The 17,319-nt window shown below is 39.4% G+C and overlaps 1 protein-coding gene and 2 long non-coding RNA genes across 4 annotated transcripts; 2 read left to right on the top strand and 1 right to left on the bottom strand.

Annotated features, from left to right (window-relative positions):
- Positions 1 to 3,141: 3,141 nt before the first annotated feature.
- On the top strand, positions 3,142 to 5,244 carry LOC116604720. Its single transcript, XR_004291208.2, has 2 exons — positions 3,142 to 3,676; positions 4,524 to 5,244. It is a non-coding gene; the product is annotated as an uncharacterized LOC116604720 (long non-coding RNA).
- A 553-nt stretch (positions 5,245 to 5,797) lies between these two features.
- Positions 5,798 to 7,491, bottom strand: LOC116604721. Its single transcript, XR_004291209.2, has 2 exons — positions 7,140 to 7,491; positions 5,798 to 6,672 (listed from the first exon to the last, which is right to left on the bottom strand). It is a non-coding gene; the product is annotated as an uncharacterized LOC116604721 (long non-coding RNA).
- A 2,207-nt stretch (positions 7,492 to 9,698) lies between these two features.
- LOC5522178 (fibrillin-1) lies at positions 9,699 to 13,974 on the top strand. 2 transcript variants are annotated; one of them, XM_048725296.1, is made up of 4 exons: positions 9,699 to 9,994; positions 11,185 to 11,439; positions 11,809 to 13,056; positions 13,753 to 13,974. In XM_048725296.1, the coding sequence occupies exons 1-4, from the start codon at positions 9,868 to 9,870 to the stop codon at positions 13,830 to 13,832; spliced, it is 1,710 nt and encodes a 569-aa protein (XP_048581253.1). In that variant the 5' UTR covers positions 9,699 to 9,867; the 3' UTR covers positions 13,833 to 13,974. The 2 variants fall into 2 exon arrangements, with proteins under 2 accessions (XP_048581253.1, XP_032223352.2); XM_032367461.2 differs by having other exon boundaries at positions 9,705 to 9,994; positions 11,185 to 13,056.
- Positions 13,975 to 17,319: the final 3,345 nt, after the last annotated feature.

The following is a 17,319-nucleotide window of genomic DNA, read 5'->3' as shown; positions in this document are numbered from 1 at the left end:
ATTTCAAATGGAACAAGGAAACAGCAGGATCTACCCTGTCAACAAAAGCTCGAAATACTAAATAATTGGAAGAGATCAACAATTACTCAGCTCAAGACACAAATCTATATTTTTTTTGTATTCTGATCCTACAGGTCCATTTCCATGGCCTCAAAACACAATGTCAATTCCTTGAAGGCCTGTTGATATCACAGATTGCAAAGCATTCTGAAAAATCTGTGGGAAAATTTAACGACAGTCAGACGTCTTTTCAACCCAAAGCCAAACAAATCATTTTCCAGGTCATAGAGACCCAAAATAGCAGTGTAAACAATTTTGGAATCAATTTGGTTTCAGAAAAGGCATTTAGGAGAGCTGTGGTAATTCATTAGAAAATTATTTTCTCATCCAGACAAAGCCAAATAAGAAAAAATCCCCATGAACCCCTTTTGCTTGCAAATATCCATAAGCAAACACTCAATTATGCCCCAGTAGACTTAAGGATGTCCTAAAGCACTCTCCCAATATGCTAATATATGTTTTTTTATTATGAAAAATCAACTTGTGCTTGCATTATCACAGTGACGAGGGATTAGAGATGGGACCGCAAAGCACTGTTGGAAAGCTTGGATACGGTACCGCTGAGTACATCCACCGGTGTTTGCCTTTGACAAGCTGTATAAAACATTAAACTCAAGGGGGGAGGTATCTTTTTTTGGTCTTTTTTTAACTCGGGAATGCATCCATCATTGGATCACTAATCCGTGTGCTTTTGCAACACAGCAATACTTAGGTCATCCTGTAAACTTCAGGTGTTCAACTTCCGGTTAAAGCTTGCATGTTTGAATTTGTGCTGAAAGAGCGACTTGTAAAACTGCGGCTTTTAGAGGAGGAGCGTCACGCCTTCTCTAGCCTTCCGAAACGGATAGCGTGGATCGATCTTTGAGAAGCACCGTTGATACTGTTGAGAAGTGCCGTTGATAAATCTTCAAAATTCTCTCTGTTTTACTGCCCATCCGAAAGCTAAATCCAAGTTTCTGTTACTTCCAGTGTTTTTTCTTATTAGTTAACGTTTTATTTTCAAGGATAATCGTGAAACATAAGGTAAAGGTCAGCTGGGTCACTGGTCGCAGGGTAATAAGAAAAAAACCTCTGTTTGAAGGACAAAATAGAAGAGACTAGATTTCCAAAAATTAATTTTTCACAATTCTTCCCAATCAAGTAAACTAAATATCAAACAAAACTCGCTCAAACATACGGCCCCCGCTTCTTCATCGAATAACGATTTTGCGCCTTTCTAGAATGTTAACATTGTCTGATGACAGTAGCATGATCAATTATGCGGGTATTATATTTTGTTTCCGGAAAGGATATGCTGAAATTTGACATGCTAGCAAAAAAGCTTATTACGGTACAAATAGTAATAAAAACAATTTTAGTTACTGGTCACCTCAGTAGTGCAACGTTAGTCTAGCGGTGCGAACACTTGTCTATGATCGCAGCGTCCCGGGTTCGATTTTCACTGAGGGCGCTAATTTTTTAATACTTTTTATAATAATAATAACTTATACTATTCTTTGACATTTTTATGTACTCTCAGCATCTTGGATGTGTTCATGCTTTGTTCAAGTATCCTGTATATCTTTTATGCACACAAGAAAATAACTAGGCAAATACATTTGCATTCACGAGTTGGCTCAGAGAGCCTTTGATTTTTTTTCTAAACACAGCTCAAAAATAGCCAAGAGTCAATGGGTTAAGTATGCTAACGTTTGCACCAACATCGTTTAATTGAAAGCTTTTGGGGTTATTTAATGTTTTTTTTATACCGTCTATCTAGTTTGATGTTGGAAGTCCATGATTTGTGGACACTCCTCAAAACAGTTGCTTTTTTTAAAAAAAAAAAAGGCTTTTATGGAATTTCTTTGCCGGGCTATTTAGCTTTTCCGTCATAGACGAGAACTCATTCTGTTTTCATATAGATCATGAAGCTAATCCATTTGCCCGCGCTTGTCGCTGCCATGGTGATAATGACATCAATGGAAAGCGCCACCGGGGGACTGGCGATGGGATCCGCCGAAATTTGTCTGCGCAGATGTGCGTACCGCTACCTTGACTGTCACGTGACCTCTTGCAGAAGTGAAGACAAATGTTACGCCTGCGACAGATATGTGAACGACTGTTTCAGCGGTTGTCCTATGTGGAAGTGACGCCATTGCCATGTGTGAACCAATCGAATTTGAATAAATGAGTAGACCTGAGCATGTGCTTATGGCACGTGAATCAATAGCTTTTGCCTTTATTAAACAGCGGCTTTTTTATCTTGAATACCCCATTTCTTGATCACTAATTTGATTTAAGTGAAAAACTTTAAATGTAAAAAAGGGAAAATTACATTTAAAATGATGATATTGAAAAAGAACGATGAACCGTGTCCTCCATTACAAAACTTAAACAACATACACATCTATTTGTTTACAAACTAACCCCTGCGGTATCCTTTAGAAATGCTGATAGAAGAATCACACATATATTTTTTCTTGAACCAACGTTTAGAGATTCAGCAAGGCTCAGCTTTTGATGGAGAGATTAGATTTTTTGTTCATTTGTCAAATCCTTTCCGCCGTCATAGCCCCGTGTGGTGTCCGTTTACAAAAGATTCGACGTTTATTTTTTCTGCTTCCCGAAAGATAATAAGGAACAAGCAACATTATAGAATAACTATGTGAAAATTATTGTCGAATGCTAGGAATATTGGGAATATTATGGCTGAACTCGTTGACAGGCAAAACTGAAGAGAAGTTGCTTTTTCTAAGCAAGTTAAATACATTATGACCCCCTACCTTGCTGCTCTTCTTTTTTCCATTTTTTTATTTAATTTTTATTCATTCGGCCTATTGCGAGCTTTATTCCAATAAAATTCCATTTTTGTTCGGGGAATTCTTTAAACACATACTTTAAACCTAACTCAAAAGACTATTTTCCCGATAATTTCTCTATTAATTTTATACTCCTAATTTTTTTTTTTTGTTGCATCACACCGCGCCAGTTAAATTGAGGATAATGATAATGACTAATGATGTTCTTTCACGGAAATATAAAGTTACGCTTTTTATTATTCTTACTACCTTGATTAATTACCTTCTTTATATATATTTTTTCTTTTTTAAAAAAAAAAAGATGCGTCTGCGAGTACCACTGACAGCTTTTCTTTTTGTCGTTCATATCCGTTTATACCGGACCAAACATCTGCAAAGTGATAGCACAGCAAATCTACCACAATTCGTAATTTTGATAACAGGGCAAACAAAATGAAGACGTGTTTCACTTGTTGATACGAGACGCCAAATGCTTATCAATGGACGAAAGGGAGAACAACACATTCGTTTGGCGTTGTGGTTTTAATCTCAAAAGGATGAAAGAGAAAGCTGTCCGCTTTGTGTAATCAAATCATATTGCTGTTAGGCTGTGGTTAGGTCATTAAGCTTTTCATAATCGATAATTTTCATACTCAAATTATCATCTTTAGGGAGCAATGGACGTTAATGTGACAATCTAGAATCAATTAAAATAATCAACTGCAGCTTGCATTCGGGTTATTCTATATAAAGGCACTCGCAAAGGAAGAAGAAAGAGTCAAAGCAGAAGGTTCTTCAAAGGATAAGGCTAATCCGTAAACTCACCCTCACAGCACGAGGTAAGCAATCCATCTTGGGGACATGGCAAAGAACACATTTATGGCTCGAATTTGCATCTTTCAGAAGTGCCTTACTTTCTAGGTATTTGTATTTCGTAAACTGAATTGAAAACTTTATTTACATCGAAGAGTGGCTTCGTTTTGGTTGCATCTTTTGGTGGCTTTTTCAATTGAAAAGTCATACTGTAAAACTTGCTAACAATGCTAGCCTGTCTAACAAAGAAAGGAAAATGATTGCAATCACTCATTCTTATCAATAAGAACTTACGGAAAATTTTTCTTTCAAAGTTTTTTTTTTTTTTGCTAGAGTTTTTTCACCGTAACACCTGTTGCGCTCGTATATAAAGACGCGCTTTTTTCTCACTCAAAAAGTCCTCAGATCCACTTACCGATCATTAGCTATGCAGTAACAGCTCTTTTTATATCCACTTACTTACGCTAAGAAAAGCTTTTTTTATTCTCTTCTCGTCATTGATTTTATTTTTTAGCGTTTTCAAAGATTATACACAGATTATATCTCGAAAAAGGGCAATAAGGAAAATTATCAGATTATACATGATGATGAGATCACTTTCTTAATTCTTCTTCGTACATATTCTTTGAGTATTCCTGGCCTATTCTGATTGTCTCTTTTCAATTTTGTAATTTGGTATCCTTTCTAGATAAGTTGTCAGTGGTGGCACTTAGAAAATAACATCAACAATCATTTATGTTTTACAATCATTGGATTGTAAAACTTTTGGCTGTCCCTTTTTAATGCACCCGGCTGCTGATCGGCTCTCTAAATTTAGTTTCTTGTCGCTAAGAACGTGTTAGTAATATTATTTATTATTATCTTTTGCTACAGATGAAGATTTTCCTGGTCTACGCTCTTCTTGCCTTCACCCTAGTCACGTGGTCTAGTGACGTCGCAGCCTTTCCACCACAGGGATCCTGCCAAATGCAGTGTAACGAGGAGCTTCAAGAATGTTTTCTAGAAGGGAAATCAAGCCAACCAATGATGGTCTGCCCTGAGGCGTATCACTTCTGTCGCGTGATGTGTGGAAAGTAAAAGAGAAGAAGAAGGAGGAAGATAAGGAAAGAATAGATGCAAAAAAGCATGTTTGACACCAACCAACCATTGGTCTCTTCTAACCATGGGTTTTATCTATACTTAATTTGGACCAACCAACCATTGGTCTCTTCTAACCATGGGTTTTATCTATACTTAATTTGGACATAAGCTATTATGCAGTACAATCTATTTTCTAGATAAATAAATCCAAGCGCTTTTAGCCTTAGCATATTACATCTTGGGCGTGTTCTATATTTTTAAGAATACATACTATCTTAGAAAATATAACTGTATAAGAAAAATGCTATTGTAAGAGACGTGTTAAATACGACTGCACTCGGGGAAATCGTAACCCGAAGTGCTTAATCCGCGAATAAGCGCGAATAAAAACAAACCTAGAGCTTATGGTTAGCTTGTTTTGAGGCCTGTTTGTAACATTGACAAATATGTAGCCGTATCTGCCACCGCGTAAATATTGCATTAAAATATATAAATACGCCTTTTTTTGTAGAAACACTGACCCCGTACAGCTTAGTTTATGATCGATTCCCAATATTGAGTAAACTTTCTATATGTAGACAGATACATTGTAGCGTCATTTTTTGTGAGAATTTTTATTCATTCTTTGTATTCAACCGCATTGGCTTTTTTTTTCACATTTACTGTATTTCACCCAATTTCACAAGATTTCTGTCCAAGTAGGGTTGTCAGCTATGACAAGAGGAGGCGTTATGTGTCACGGTGTTTTACTTGTTGTGGTAGTGCTACTTATTCCAGTGTTAAACCACATATCAAACATATTTCCCACGGATAGTGTCCTTCGTATGCATTGCCTAATATGGGCATTGATGCCCATATTTAGTAGAGCTAAAGTTTTCCCGCTCCCTGATCTCCAGAAAACATGGTGAAAAATGCTGATATCTGTCAATTTGAGACTCGAGGCAAAAATGTGTAAAAAAAAACTTTATCGCTTGGTCAATCTTTATCACAGAAGCCTTGAAAAGCCCTTGGACCCAGGCCTCCAAGAGATTGGCCGAGCGAGTTTTAAGGTCACCCAAATATTGATATGCACGCTAAAACATTTTATTTCTATGACCATTTCTATGGAGAAAGTGAATGAGGCCTGAAGCCTCCTCTCTCCTATATTTTCCCCGCTCAATATATAATGCTACATGCTCCAACCCTCAACCTTTCTTTAATAAAAGCCTCCAACGTGATCCACCCGACGATTATAATCTCTAAAATTTTCCCTCAACTGAGTTTGGTTTCGATGATCTATTTTGCAAGCTAAAACCCCTAACAGTCCTAACTGCACACCGAAAGACGTGAATATGGGGCTAACACTTCTATTTTAAATCAGTTATAAATATAGGACATTGCCTGATACAACAGACAAGGTTCGTTGAGGAAAATTTGCTGAGAGTCACGAAGTGCGGCATATGAATCTTTAATGGTTCATCTTTACAAAACTCATGGAAAAAGAACGGCATTTCGTCTTCAATAAGAAATATATACAATCCATATTCCCTTTGTTTTTCTAGTCCGTTGAAGATCTGGATTTTTCAGCTTGTGTGCGATATGTGACTGTCGATGAGGAAACCTGTCAATGACAGCCAATAAGCGAAGCACAGGCTAAGGTTTTAACTAATCAGCGTATACTGCCTTCCAGGGCTTAAGCCAACCAACGCAGACTTAAGCTATGACGTACATTCGTTCCTATGGACACAGTGCAAGAATAGGTTTTCTTCGCAAAGGCGTTTGCACGACTGACTTCCAAACCGAAGATGATAACACTGCGTCTTGCATTCTCGGGCCAAATGAAAACACGTGTCCAAACACTTGTTACTACGTAGTACGCCTGCGTCAGCACTCACCGCTGAACCAATCAGAAGACAGATGGCCAGTAGACTAGTCGATGACGGCATCTTGTAGTGGTGGTATTCTGTGAATAAAAGTCAGGATATGTGTGTTTAGATGTAATCGGCGTTTTCCTTAATGAAAATACATATTTTTATAGTAAGATAGGTAATCGCTATTTATCGTCCTTTATGCTAATACAGGTGCAAATCCATTAAATATTAGCACGGTTTTAGAATTGATCAGTTAAAACACTCTCTTTTCGCCAACAACGACCAAACCGTTTTTTAAACTATACACATTTTGATGGGGTCCTACCTCTCTTTTCGAACTTGTGAAAAAACCTTTCATTGTTCTAAGAAAGTCGGAGGAGTTCAATTTCGAATATGGAAACCTTTCTGTTGTTTTGCTAACAACGAAACCAAACATGAACATGTACAAAAAGTAGGGATTGTAGGCGTGATGTAGCCATAGCAGTACTGTACTTTATGACAAAACTAGATAAAAACAATAAATTCTTCAAATCAGAGTAAACAAACAACTCTATCTTACCTTCTATTTTGTGTCCCTCAAATTACGAGCTCTTTGAGTTTACTGCCGGTTGTTTTGAGGAAGTCCTTTTATACTTTTCACTCGGAATATTCCCCGAAAATGAATACCGCCTCTGTGGCAATGTGGTCAGTGTTGAATTAACTTGTTACAACGCAAAATAAATAATGTATACTTAATTATAGAGCGATCACAGTTGCATTTAAGATGAGGGAGATAGTAAAGCCATGCTTCAAGGCAAACGACTGATTTCTTATTGTCTATCGTTATTTGACGATGGTGATAATGGTGCTATAAAACCACTAAAAAGCAAACATCGCGAGATGTTGGTAAAGGAGGCGTGCAGCTGTGCCATGCGCGGAGATTAAAGTGTGGCGTCACACTGCACATGCGTACGCCTATCACTTAGATCCCACAATCTCGGCAATCATATCCCACATGAGTTGTGTATTTGTAGATTTATGGCACGTTGCGAACAGTTAACCGTGATTTGCTATCGGCTTTCTAAACCCGAAACGATGAATACTGTAACTTCAATCTCAAGGAGGATAGGAAATATTGTTTTGATTTTTAATCTTTTTGTTACTCGGGCTAGTTTGAATATTTGATGAACCTTCATCATATTTGAAGCTTTTTGTCAAAAAGGTCGAAGCTTTTGTGTTTCACCACAAGAATAGATCACACATGTTTTCACAACTAGATGGTGGCTCGTGTTTGCTTGATAGGTTTCTTGCATACGGAAAAGTTGCTGTTAGATATTAAAACATATAAACAATATTGACCACTAATAGTTTGCGAAACGAGCTTGATTCGTGCGCTATCTCGCCTTTCCTAACGTACAAAAAGGTTCCTTTGAATTTCCTAACTGGACACCTTTTTAATCAGGGTGTATTTTCGTGAAACAATATTTGGCCATTTTGTAATCTTTGTTTATCGAGGGTAGCATATTTTTTACAGAATATACAGTTTTCTAACATATGGCCCTCGGTTAGTAAGCACTGTCACTAGGGGGTGGTCACTGCAAGAGGGTTTATTGCGTCCCCAGTGGTTCTTTTACGTCCCTTCGGTTCAGGTTAGTTGCAGCTTGAAGAAACGGGACCTCCGGTTCAGTGTTCTTATCCGAGAAGACTGGAAACACGGGAGAATAACTTCTACTCACTTGTGACAAATTCGATTCAAGGCAGGAACCCGGAAAAAATCCCCAGTTTGAGCCAGGATTCAAACCTGGGCCACAGCGGTGAGAGGCCTACGCGCTAACACACTAGGCCACCCGTGATTCTATCACGTGCTTCCATTTGCTGTCTTAATCAAACATTTACCCTACGAGAAACGTGAAACGTCCATTTCGACGTCCGTGAACGTGATTTAAAAAGCCATTTTTCGGTCCGTGAAACGTGAAAAAGCCATTTCACCCGATATCATTCGCTGTCTTAATCAAACATTTAAAAACAGTTCGCCATATCATCACCTAGTCCTTAATTTATAGATAGAAAATGTGATTGATTTTAATGGGGGCCAACCATCAAACAGCGAACCTCATAACCCCATCTCTTAGATGTTTGCTTCCAACAAGTGTCTAACCTCAAGCCTGCTATTACGATCAATCAATGAATAGTATAAACTAGCTCTTAGAAATCACGCAAATTTTTGTTTTTATCGCTCTTTGGCGTGACGGGCGCAGACATTTCTGGCGTGTTATGAAAAACAGGGCCTGATCCCCTAGTAGGCTTAGAATACTACAAAGGGCATATGACAAAATGACATCTTACCCCCTCTAACAAATACAAGGAATAATGCCCGATGCGATAAGCATGTGATGCGCGCGCATGTGGAGAGCTAAAGGGAAATAACAGTCTAGCGAAATGCAAGCACACTCGGGCTTCCTGTGGTAGGTAAACGTGTGACATAAAAGGAACATCTTTCCCAAGTTGAACTCGTCCCAGACACAGTGCTTCAAGAAACGCGGCAAGGGGACCAGGGACCAAGCTGGCAAACCTTATCAACTGCAATTATTGCACCATCTGAAGCAATACTTATCGACCGGGGGTTCCCCAAAATGATTTTTTTTTTTAGCAAACAGCCGAGCTCGGAGTACTAAAATTATTCACTCTCAACCCAATTTCTTGATTTTCCTTATCTCAGAAATTATATATTTTTCGGTGCTAGAACAGCTGCGTTTACTCGCAGCCGCTCTGAACTCTCTGGCTCCGCATGGTACGCAACCGCGAAAAGCCAAATATTTCTTACATAATCAGCTCTCTTGGCTTATTTTATTGCAGGTATAACTAATAACTATGCCTTCTAAAAAGCTATAAACAAGGCAAATTGATATTTTAGTTTTAAAAGGCCCTTGTCAAAACGCCCCAAAAACGTTTCAAAACAAAGCTCTTGTTGACACTAAATATAGAAATGGGGGAATACCCTTGATATATAGAAATGGGGGAATACCCTCGATTTCTTGGAATTCTTGTTTTTCGTGGAGCAACTTGATTGGCTAGAAGTTTCACACAATAATGAGCACAGCCAATGAAAGAACTCGGTGTTCGTCGATACAGCAAGCATCACAGTTGTATTTGCATTCAAAACAGTCTTCGCGAGAAAGTAGAAAGGAAAAAGATTTCCGACCATACTAGGACTTAACAGTTTACAGGTAAACATTCTCTCTGAGGACTTTTCAAGCGAGTGAAAACCGTAGAGGCTAAATCTTGCGCTATAACATTGAAACTACAAGATGAAGTTACAGACGATGAAGATTAAAGACATGAAAAAACTGTGCTTTACTGCAGTGATCGGCGTTATCGTGATCATTGTGGTTATTATAGCAGCGATTCTATCAGCCCATGGCTCACATCCTAACAGTGAGTACAATATTCTGTCTTTCCTTTACTATTTAAGAATAGGTTTAAAACAGGCAGAGACTTTCTATTGAGAATGCTTGATACCGGTGCGTAATGTCTATCACAATTTGCTGTCTCTTGCATTTTACTAGATTGATAAGAAACGAGTAAGAAATTCAGAGTTAGAAATTTCCCAGTAAAACAGGTTCCAATGTAGGAGGAATTACCAACAAAGTATTGAGTAATGACCTCAGTTGAAAATGAAAGTGCATTGTTCTATCGTTTATATGAACATTGCCAATTGGAGAGTTCTTATTTCTACCCCGACTTATTCGGGCTTATTCCCATAAATAAATAATTGTTTTTTCAGGTCGCCGCTCGCCTCTATAATTTGTGCCGCATTCTTTATATAATTTCTATTATTTTCTGTAAAACCGTTAGGGATCATGTAAGCTTTAAATTTCGCCCTTTGGCAACCCTTCAGTAGTCTGATCGTATGGAGCCATTTTTCTCACGTGGCTATTGCACGCATTCTCTAATTCCAAAGATCGTGGGCAAACTGTTCTACATTTTTTGCTTAGTGAGTTATACGCTGCAGTAAAGCTTCAACGCCTTAAATTTTGAAATCAAAAAGTGATAAATAATACTGCCCGCCTGCATGCTCTCGAGAAAGAAATCGCGACCAGAAACGAAATGTTTTTTATGTAAATCACTGTAGTTGTGAAGGGAAAGAAGGTATATTATTTTTTACACTATTTTGCATGTTACACAATTCGCCTTCCCAGGAAGCTAAATGCCCGGTGTATTAGCTTTGATTTCTATAGTCAAATTCTTCCGCGCGCTCTGATTGGTTTTACTAGAGTAAAGTTTCTTTAGTAAATCTACAACCACAGACTGGCTTCTTTCCCAACTAAAAATGGCAGAGAATTATATTCAATTTAACAATAGGATTACAACGAGTGAATTCCACTGCGGAATTCACTTACGATGATGAATTTCTCAATGAAATTGCCAGACCATCAGGCGACATTTAAATTCACCATAAATTAGATTTCTTTTTCACAGCTGGAAAATGTAAAGGCTATAGATACTCCAGCATGCCGACTGACCACAAGGGGTCGAGATATATGTTTTTAACATGTGCAAAATTATTAAATCGTGAAAAAAGTAAGCAAAAATCTAAAGATGATTCCTATTTTTTTATTTTTCAGGTGATAAAGAAAGTGACGAACCATATGATGTAGTATATTACAACTGCACCCAAAATTCTTCCATTTGCCACAAGAACGCTTTTTGTGATAAAACCATTGGCTCCTGCACATGTAGCCTTGGATTTAAAGGCGATGGTCAAATGTGCAGCGAAACTGATGAATGTTCTGCAGGAAACCACACATGTGGCAAAAACGCCAAATGCAACAACACCATTGGCTCGTACCATTGCATGTGCAACCCAGGGTTTAGCGGAGATGGAAGAGAATGTACCGACATTGATGAATGTGTAACAGGGGACCACACATGTGACAAGAACGCCATATGCAACAATACCATTGGCTCGTACCATTGCAGATGCAATCCTGGGTTCAGTGGAGATGGAAGAAATTGTACCGACATTGATGAATGTGCAACTGGAGACCACATATGTGACAAGAACGCCAAATGCAACAACACCATCGGCTCATACCATTGCATGTGCAATCCTGGATTTAGCGGAGATGGAAGAAATTGTACCGACATTGATGAATGTGTAACAGGGGACCACACATGTGACAAGAACGCCAAATGCAACAACACCATTGGCTCGTACCATTGCATGTGCAACCCAGGGTTTAGCGGAGATGGAAGAGAATGTACCGACATTGATGAATGTGTAACAGGGGACCACACATGTGACAAGAACGCCAAATGCAACAACATCATTGGCTCGTACCATTGCACATGCAATCCTGGGTTCAGTGGAGATGGAAGAAATTGTACCGACATTGATGAATGTGTAACAGGGGACCACACATGTGACAAGAACGCCAAATGCAACAACACCATCGGCTCATACCATTGCACATGCAATCCTGGGTTCAGTGGAGATGGAAGAAATTGTACCGACATTGATGAATGTGTAACAGGGGACCACACATGTGACAAGAACGCCAAATGCGACAACACCATTGGCTCGTACCATTGCATGTGCAACCCAGGGTTTAGCGGAGATGGAAGAGAATGTACCGACATTGATGAATGTGTAACAGGGGACCACACATGTGACAAGAACGCCAAATGCAACAACATCATTGGCTCGTACCATTGCACATGCAATCCTGGGTTCAGTGGAGATGGAAGAAATTGTACCGACATTGATGAATGTTTAACAGGGGACCACACATGTGACAAGAACGCCAAATGCAACAACACCATCGGCTCATACCATTGCACATGCAATCCTGGGTTCAGTGGAGATGGAAGAAATTGTACCGACATTGATGAATGTGTAACAGGGGACCACACATGTGACAAGAACGCCAAATGCGACAACACCATTGGCTCGTACCATTGCACATGCAACCCAGGGTTTAGCGGAAATGGGAGAGAATGTACCGACACTGATGAATGTGTAACAGGGGACCACACATGTGACAAGAACGCCAGATGCGGCAACACCATCGGCTCGTACCATTGCACATGCAACCCAGGGTTTAGCGGAAATGGAAGAGAATGTACCGACATTGATGAATGTGTAACAGGGGACCACACATGTGACAAGAACGCCAAATGCAGAAACAACATTGGCTCATATGATTGCATGTGCATGTCTGGTTTCTATGGTAACGGCGCTCGTTGTCGTGATATTGATGAGTGTCAAGAAGAGAAACATCACTGTAGTCCCCATGCAACATGTGATAACACACTTGGGTCGTTTAAATGTTCTTGCAAAGAAGGTTTCCATGGCAATGGTGCTTATTGTCGTGATATTGATGAGTGCCGAGATGGAAGCCACAAATGCAGTCCCCATGCGATATGTGTTAACACACTTGGGTCGTTTAAATGTTCTTGCAAAGATGGATTTCGTGGTAACGGCGTAACTTGCAATGGTAAGTGATAAATCAATTTGAATAAAATAACGCAAAACACACAATCGCATTTCGATAGTAGGTAAATAAACAAACAAATAATGATGTTGATTGTGGCATTCTCATCAATCATTTCTTTATATTTATCTTTATTGAAAGTAAATTAAGGTTTCTGTTTTATGAACGTACATAAACCATCTGTTTCAGAGCCGTCGCAGTTGGTCGGGCACAGGGGCCATGTCCCCTCCCCCCCCAATATTTTAAAAAATTATGAGGAAAGGAACAGTAGGGGCGTGGCTGTCCCCCCCCCCCCCAATATGTTCTTAATGTTTTTGTATTGTGCCCCCCACACGCAGCTGCTTGGGTGAAATTTTTGTGTGTGATTATGTCAATAGACCTCCAAAATCTTGTATTAGGGCATTCTTAAGGTCGTATTTTTTTCAACTTGAATTATGTCGGTATTCATTGTGGTGTTTCCAATAAAATATCCTTATTGTGAGCTGTTAAAATTTATTTTGAATTTTCCAAAAAGTACAGGTTATTTTTATTCTGAATCACATTCCATGTCAGATTTATCGCTATAGACATTCCTGTCTAATGGAAAGTATCTTTGTACACAAATATTAGCCGTGGGTTGTTCGAAATTCTAACAAATTCTCTCTAAGATTGTTCACATGCTAGATTAGAATAAATAACTCTTGTTTATTTGTGCTGCAGGAGGAAGAACTCTTTCTGCTCCTCATCTCATGATGTTTGTGCTTGGGGCCATAGTGACATTGAGGGCTTGGTCAATCTAGCGTAGTCCAGCACAGCGAATAGGGAGTGACAATCATCGATATCAGAAAGGGGGAGGGAATCAACTTTTTGTTGGAGAACCCCCCTCCTCCGACCATTTAATCTAATAAAAAATGGTTCTGAATAAAAATTATGTAAAAAGTATGTATATATTTTAGTTGAGACTAGTTCAAGTCATTAGGAAAGACGTTGTAAATAACCAAATCATTATTTAACTTTCTAAGTTGTAAAAAAAAAAAAACAGGTCCTTGACTGCATAGTATAACAAAAATAACCATATGAAGAAAACGTTAACGTTTTGGGGGTCTGGTACCGAGGAAACTTTCTTTTCAGGGACCTTCTCAACTAACTAAAGATGGTCACAGTAACTGTTTTTCTCTTCTGATTACAAGTCATAAAGTTTACGAAGCCCCTGGCGTAAGCTCACTTTAAAAATTAAAAAGATCATGCAGATTTTCCAAATAAGGAATATATTAGCTTACTTATATGGAAGTGACCGCGTTTGGCAAAAAAGGCAATTTTGGGCTCAATTTTCTTGATATAGCCACAGTCACGTTAAGATTTACAGGCGCGTACCCACGATTAGTTGAGGGGTGGGGGGAGGGGCGCCCCCCCTGTTTACCTAGACTTGAGAGTCAACATAGAATATTTTATAGTTTTGTACGAAGCTTTTAAGCTCCAATATTGCAGCAGTGTGTTAGCAATAGTAGTAGTAGTAGCTTTCATTTTACTACGCTATAACCCTGACAACAATAGCTGGTTTTCACAAGGGGCGTTGGCTATCTACTTTTATACATGATACAATATTTACATGTGAACTTTAGAAGCACACTAGCATACACACATTGGCACCAGTCGGGCCAAGACGGGACGCTAGCACAGTCTATTACCCATGCAGTTCAGCAACCATGGACAGCTGTTTCGTCCTTATTAGGACTCGTCAGCATGGCATAGCCGGTTTGCCTCAGTTAAACTTCATCGGCAAAAAAACTGCAGGGCGACTTCGACTCGAACGAAGTGCTTTAAACCACAGCTCAGATCCATGTGGGATCTAGAGCTGCGACCGGGCAAGCGTGATGCCAATTGTGCGGATCACGCATGCGGCCTTTGCTAGTCTAAAACTCCGTCGGATAGCCAAACTATCCTTGCGAATATGTATACATAAATGTGAACTTTAGAAGCACACTAGCATACACACATTGGCACCAGTCGGGCCAAGACGGGACGCTAGCACAGTCTATTACCCATGCAGTTCGGCAACCATGGACAGCTGTTTCGTCCTTATTAGGACTCGTCAGCATGGCATAGCCGGTTTGCCTCAGTTAAACTTCATCGGCAAAAAAACTGCAGGGCGACTTCGACTCGAACGAAGTGCTTTAAACCACAGCTCAGATCCATGTGGGATCTAGAGCTGCGACCGGGCAAGCGTGATGCCAATTGTGCGGATCACGCATGCGACCTTTGCTAGTCTAAAACTCCGTCGGATAGCCAAACTATCCTTGCGAGTATGTATACATAAATGTGAACTTTAGAAGCACACTAGCATACACACATTGGCACCAGTCGCGCCAAGACGGGACGCTAGCACAGTCTATTACCCATGCAGTTCGGCAACCATGGACAGCTGTTTCGTCCTTATTAGTACTCGTCAGCATGGAACTGCATGGGTAATAGACTGTGCTAGCGTCCCGTCTTGGCCCGACTGGTGCCAATGTGTGTATGCTAGTGTGCTTCTTAAGTTCACAATATTTACAATAATTTTACTAATTGTATATAAATATATATAGATATTTAATTTCTTTTTGTAAAAAAAATAAATTCTTAAAATTGGTTTTTGTGAGAGGCTAATTTTGTTACAAAGGCATTAAATGTATCACATTCTCTTGTTTCAGGGGATAAGCTGTTCAGTTTTGCTACGCTATATAAAAAATATTTTTTCATGTTTTCAGTTTTAGGAGGGAGGGGTAGTTGCAGTAAGGAAGTTGAACCCCTGAGATCAATTTTAGTAACTTCATTTTTGAACTTAAATAATTTGGTTAAACATTCTGGGGCTTGACCCTTCAACACTTTAAACATTGTTTTAGATTTAGATTTTGCCCATTGTTCTTCTAAAGTGTCCCATCCTAAGGCAGCAAGCGCCTCTAGATGGGGGGAGTCATTCCTCCAGTTTAGAATAACTCGGGCAGCCCTGTTTTGTAGGACTTGCAATCTTCTAACGTGGCCCTGGCCCAGAGTATCCCATACCTCACTGCAATACCCAAAGTGGGGTTTAATAAGGGCATTGTAGATAGAGATTAGAGTATTTCTGTCCACATAGTCCTTAACCCTCCTTATTGCACCTATACCACAGGAGACTTTTTTTGCAATTTCATCAATTTGGTTGGCCCATGACAAGTGACTATCAACTGTCACTCCCAATAATTTGCTATGGGATACTTGCTTAATGTTGCTAGAATCGATTCTGAGAGATGGCTGTTTATCTAAGTTGTTTAACTCATAACGAGATCCAATCAGCAAAAATTCGGTTTTAGCAACAATAATGCTCAATTTAGTTGCCCTGAGCCAAAATTTAACCCTACTCAGGTCGTCATTCATGCCCCCCTCAACTTCCTCCATTGACACGCCAGATATTGTCAAATTAGTATCATCCGCAAACATGCGAGATGTAGAATTTTGCAAGCACGCTGGTAGGTCATTAATATATAGGAGGAAGAACAGGGGGCCAAGAATTGATCACTGGGGAACAAGCTTGTCGTAGCTCGGAATTCAGCTGTTCTGAGATCGGTCGAGTAAAGCGTTTTTTTGTGTGAAATGCTTTCAATAAAATTGCCTTAGAATTTAGAACATGCCTTGTTGTTGTGAAATTCGCGTGTAATAAACGATTTGGGGGGGGGGGGGGGGGGGGGTTCTCAACGGAATTTATGACTTCTCTCTCCCTACTAAAGAAAGAAGGGCCATTGCGCGCTCCTCCGAATAATAACAAGCCTGAGATATGGAAAATCCGCTTGCGCAAGCTAGAGTCATCATAGAGCAAGTAACCAGCCCCGTGCTATGGCAAGTCATACATTGTTGTTGTGATGAAGAAAACCAAGGAATCCCTCTCACGCCGGGTTAAGCTTATGTGCGTTATTTTGCTATCTCTGATTCTGCTCTCCTTGGTTCTGGTCTTGTGGAGCAACGCAGAGCGACGGAAAAGTACCATAGCAATCGTTATTTTTCTGATGTAGCAGGGATTTATGAAAATAATTCTGAAAAGTAAACATTCAATGGCAGAGAGGTGAGAAAAACATTTTCTCAAGGGTGTTTACTTTTAGCGTCAGGGTAAGAAACTGAAAAGGATAATACATAAGTGGATTCGTTATTCTACAGACTGGCTTTAAAAATATAAATCTTGCATTTGATGGTGTTCTGTTTTTACGGTTTTTTTTTCTTATAATTTTGATTCTGTAATTTTTTCTATGATATTTTAATTGAGTTCTATCTTAATGG

Source organism: Nematostella vectensis, chromosome 3 (assembly GCF_932526225.1).
Source record: "Nematostella vectensis chromosome 3, jaNemVect1.1, whole genome shotgun sequence".
NCBI lineage: Eukaryota > Metazoa > Cnidaria > Anthozoa > Actiniaria > Edwardsiidae > Nematostella > Nematostella vectensis.
This window is presented reverse-complemented; position numbering and strand designations above follow the sequence as displayed.

Bases quoted from the DNA above. Each gene is read 5' to 3' on its own strand.
- LOC5522178 (XM_032367461.2), top strand. From the start codon at position 9,868: ATGAAGTTACAGACGATGAAGATTAAAGACATGAAAAAACTGTGCTTT. The intron at 9,995-11,184 runs GTGAGTACAATA...TTTATTTTTCAG, and splicing joins CCATGGCTCACATCCTAACA to GTGATAAAGAAAGTGACGAA. The intron at 13,057-13,752 runs GTAAGTGATAAA...TTTGTGCTGCAG, and splicing joins TAACGGCGTAACTTGCAATG to GAGGAAGAACTCTTTCTGCT.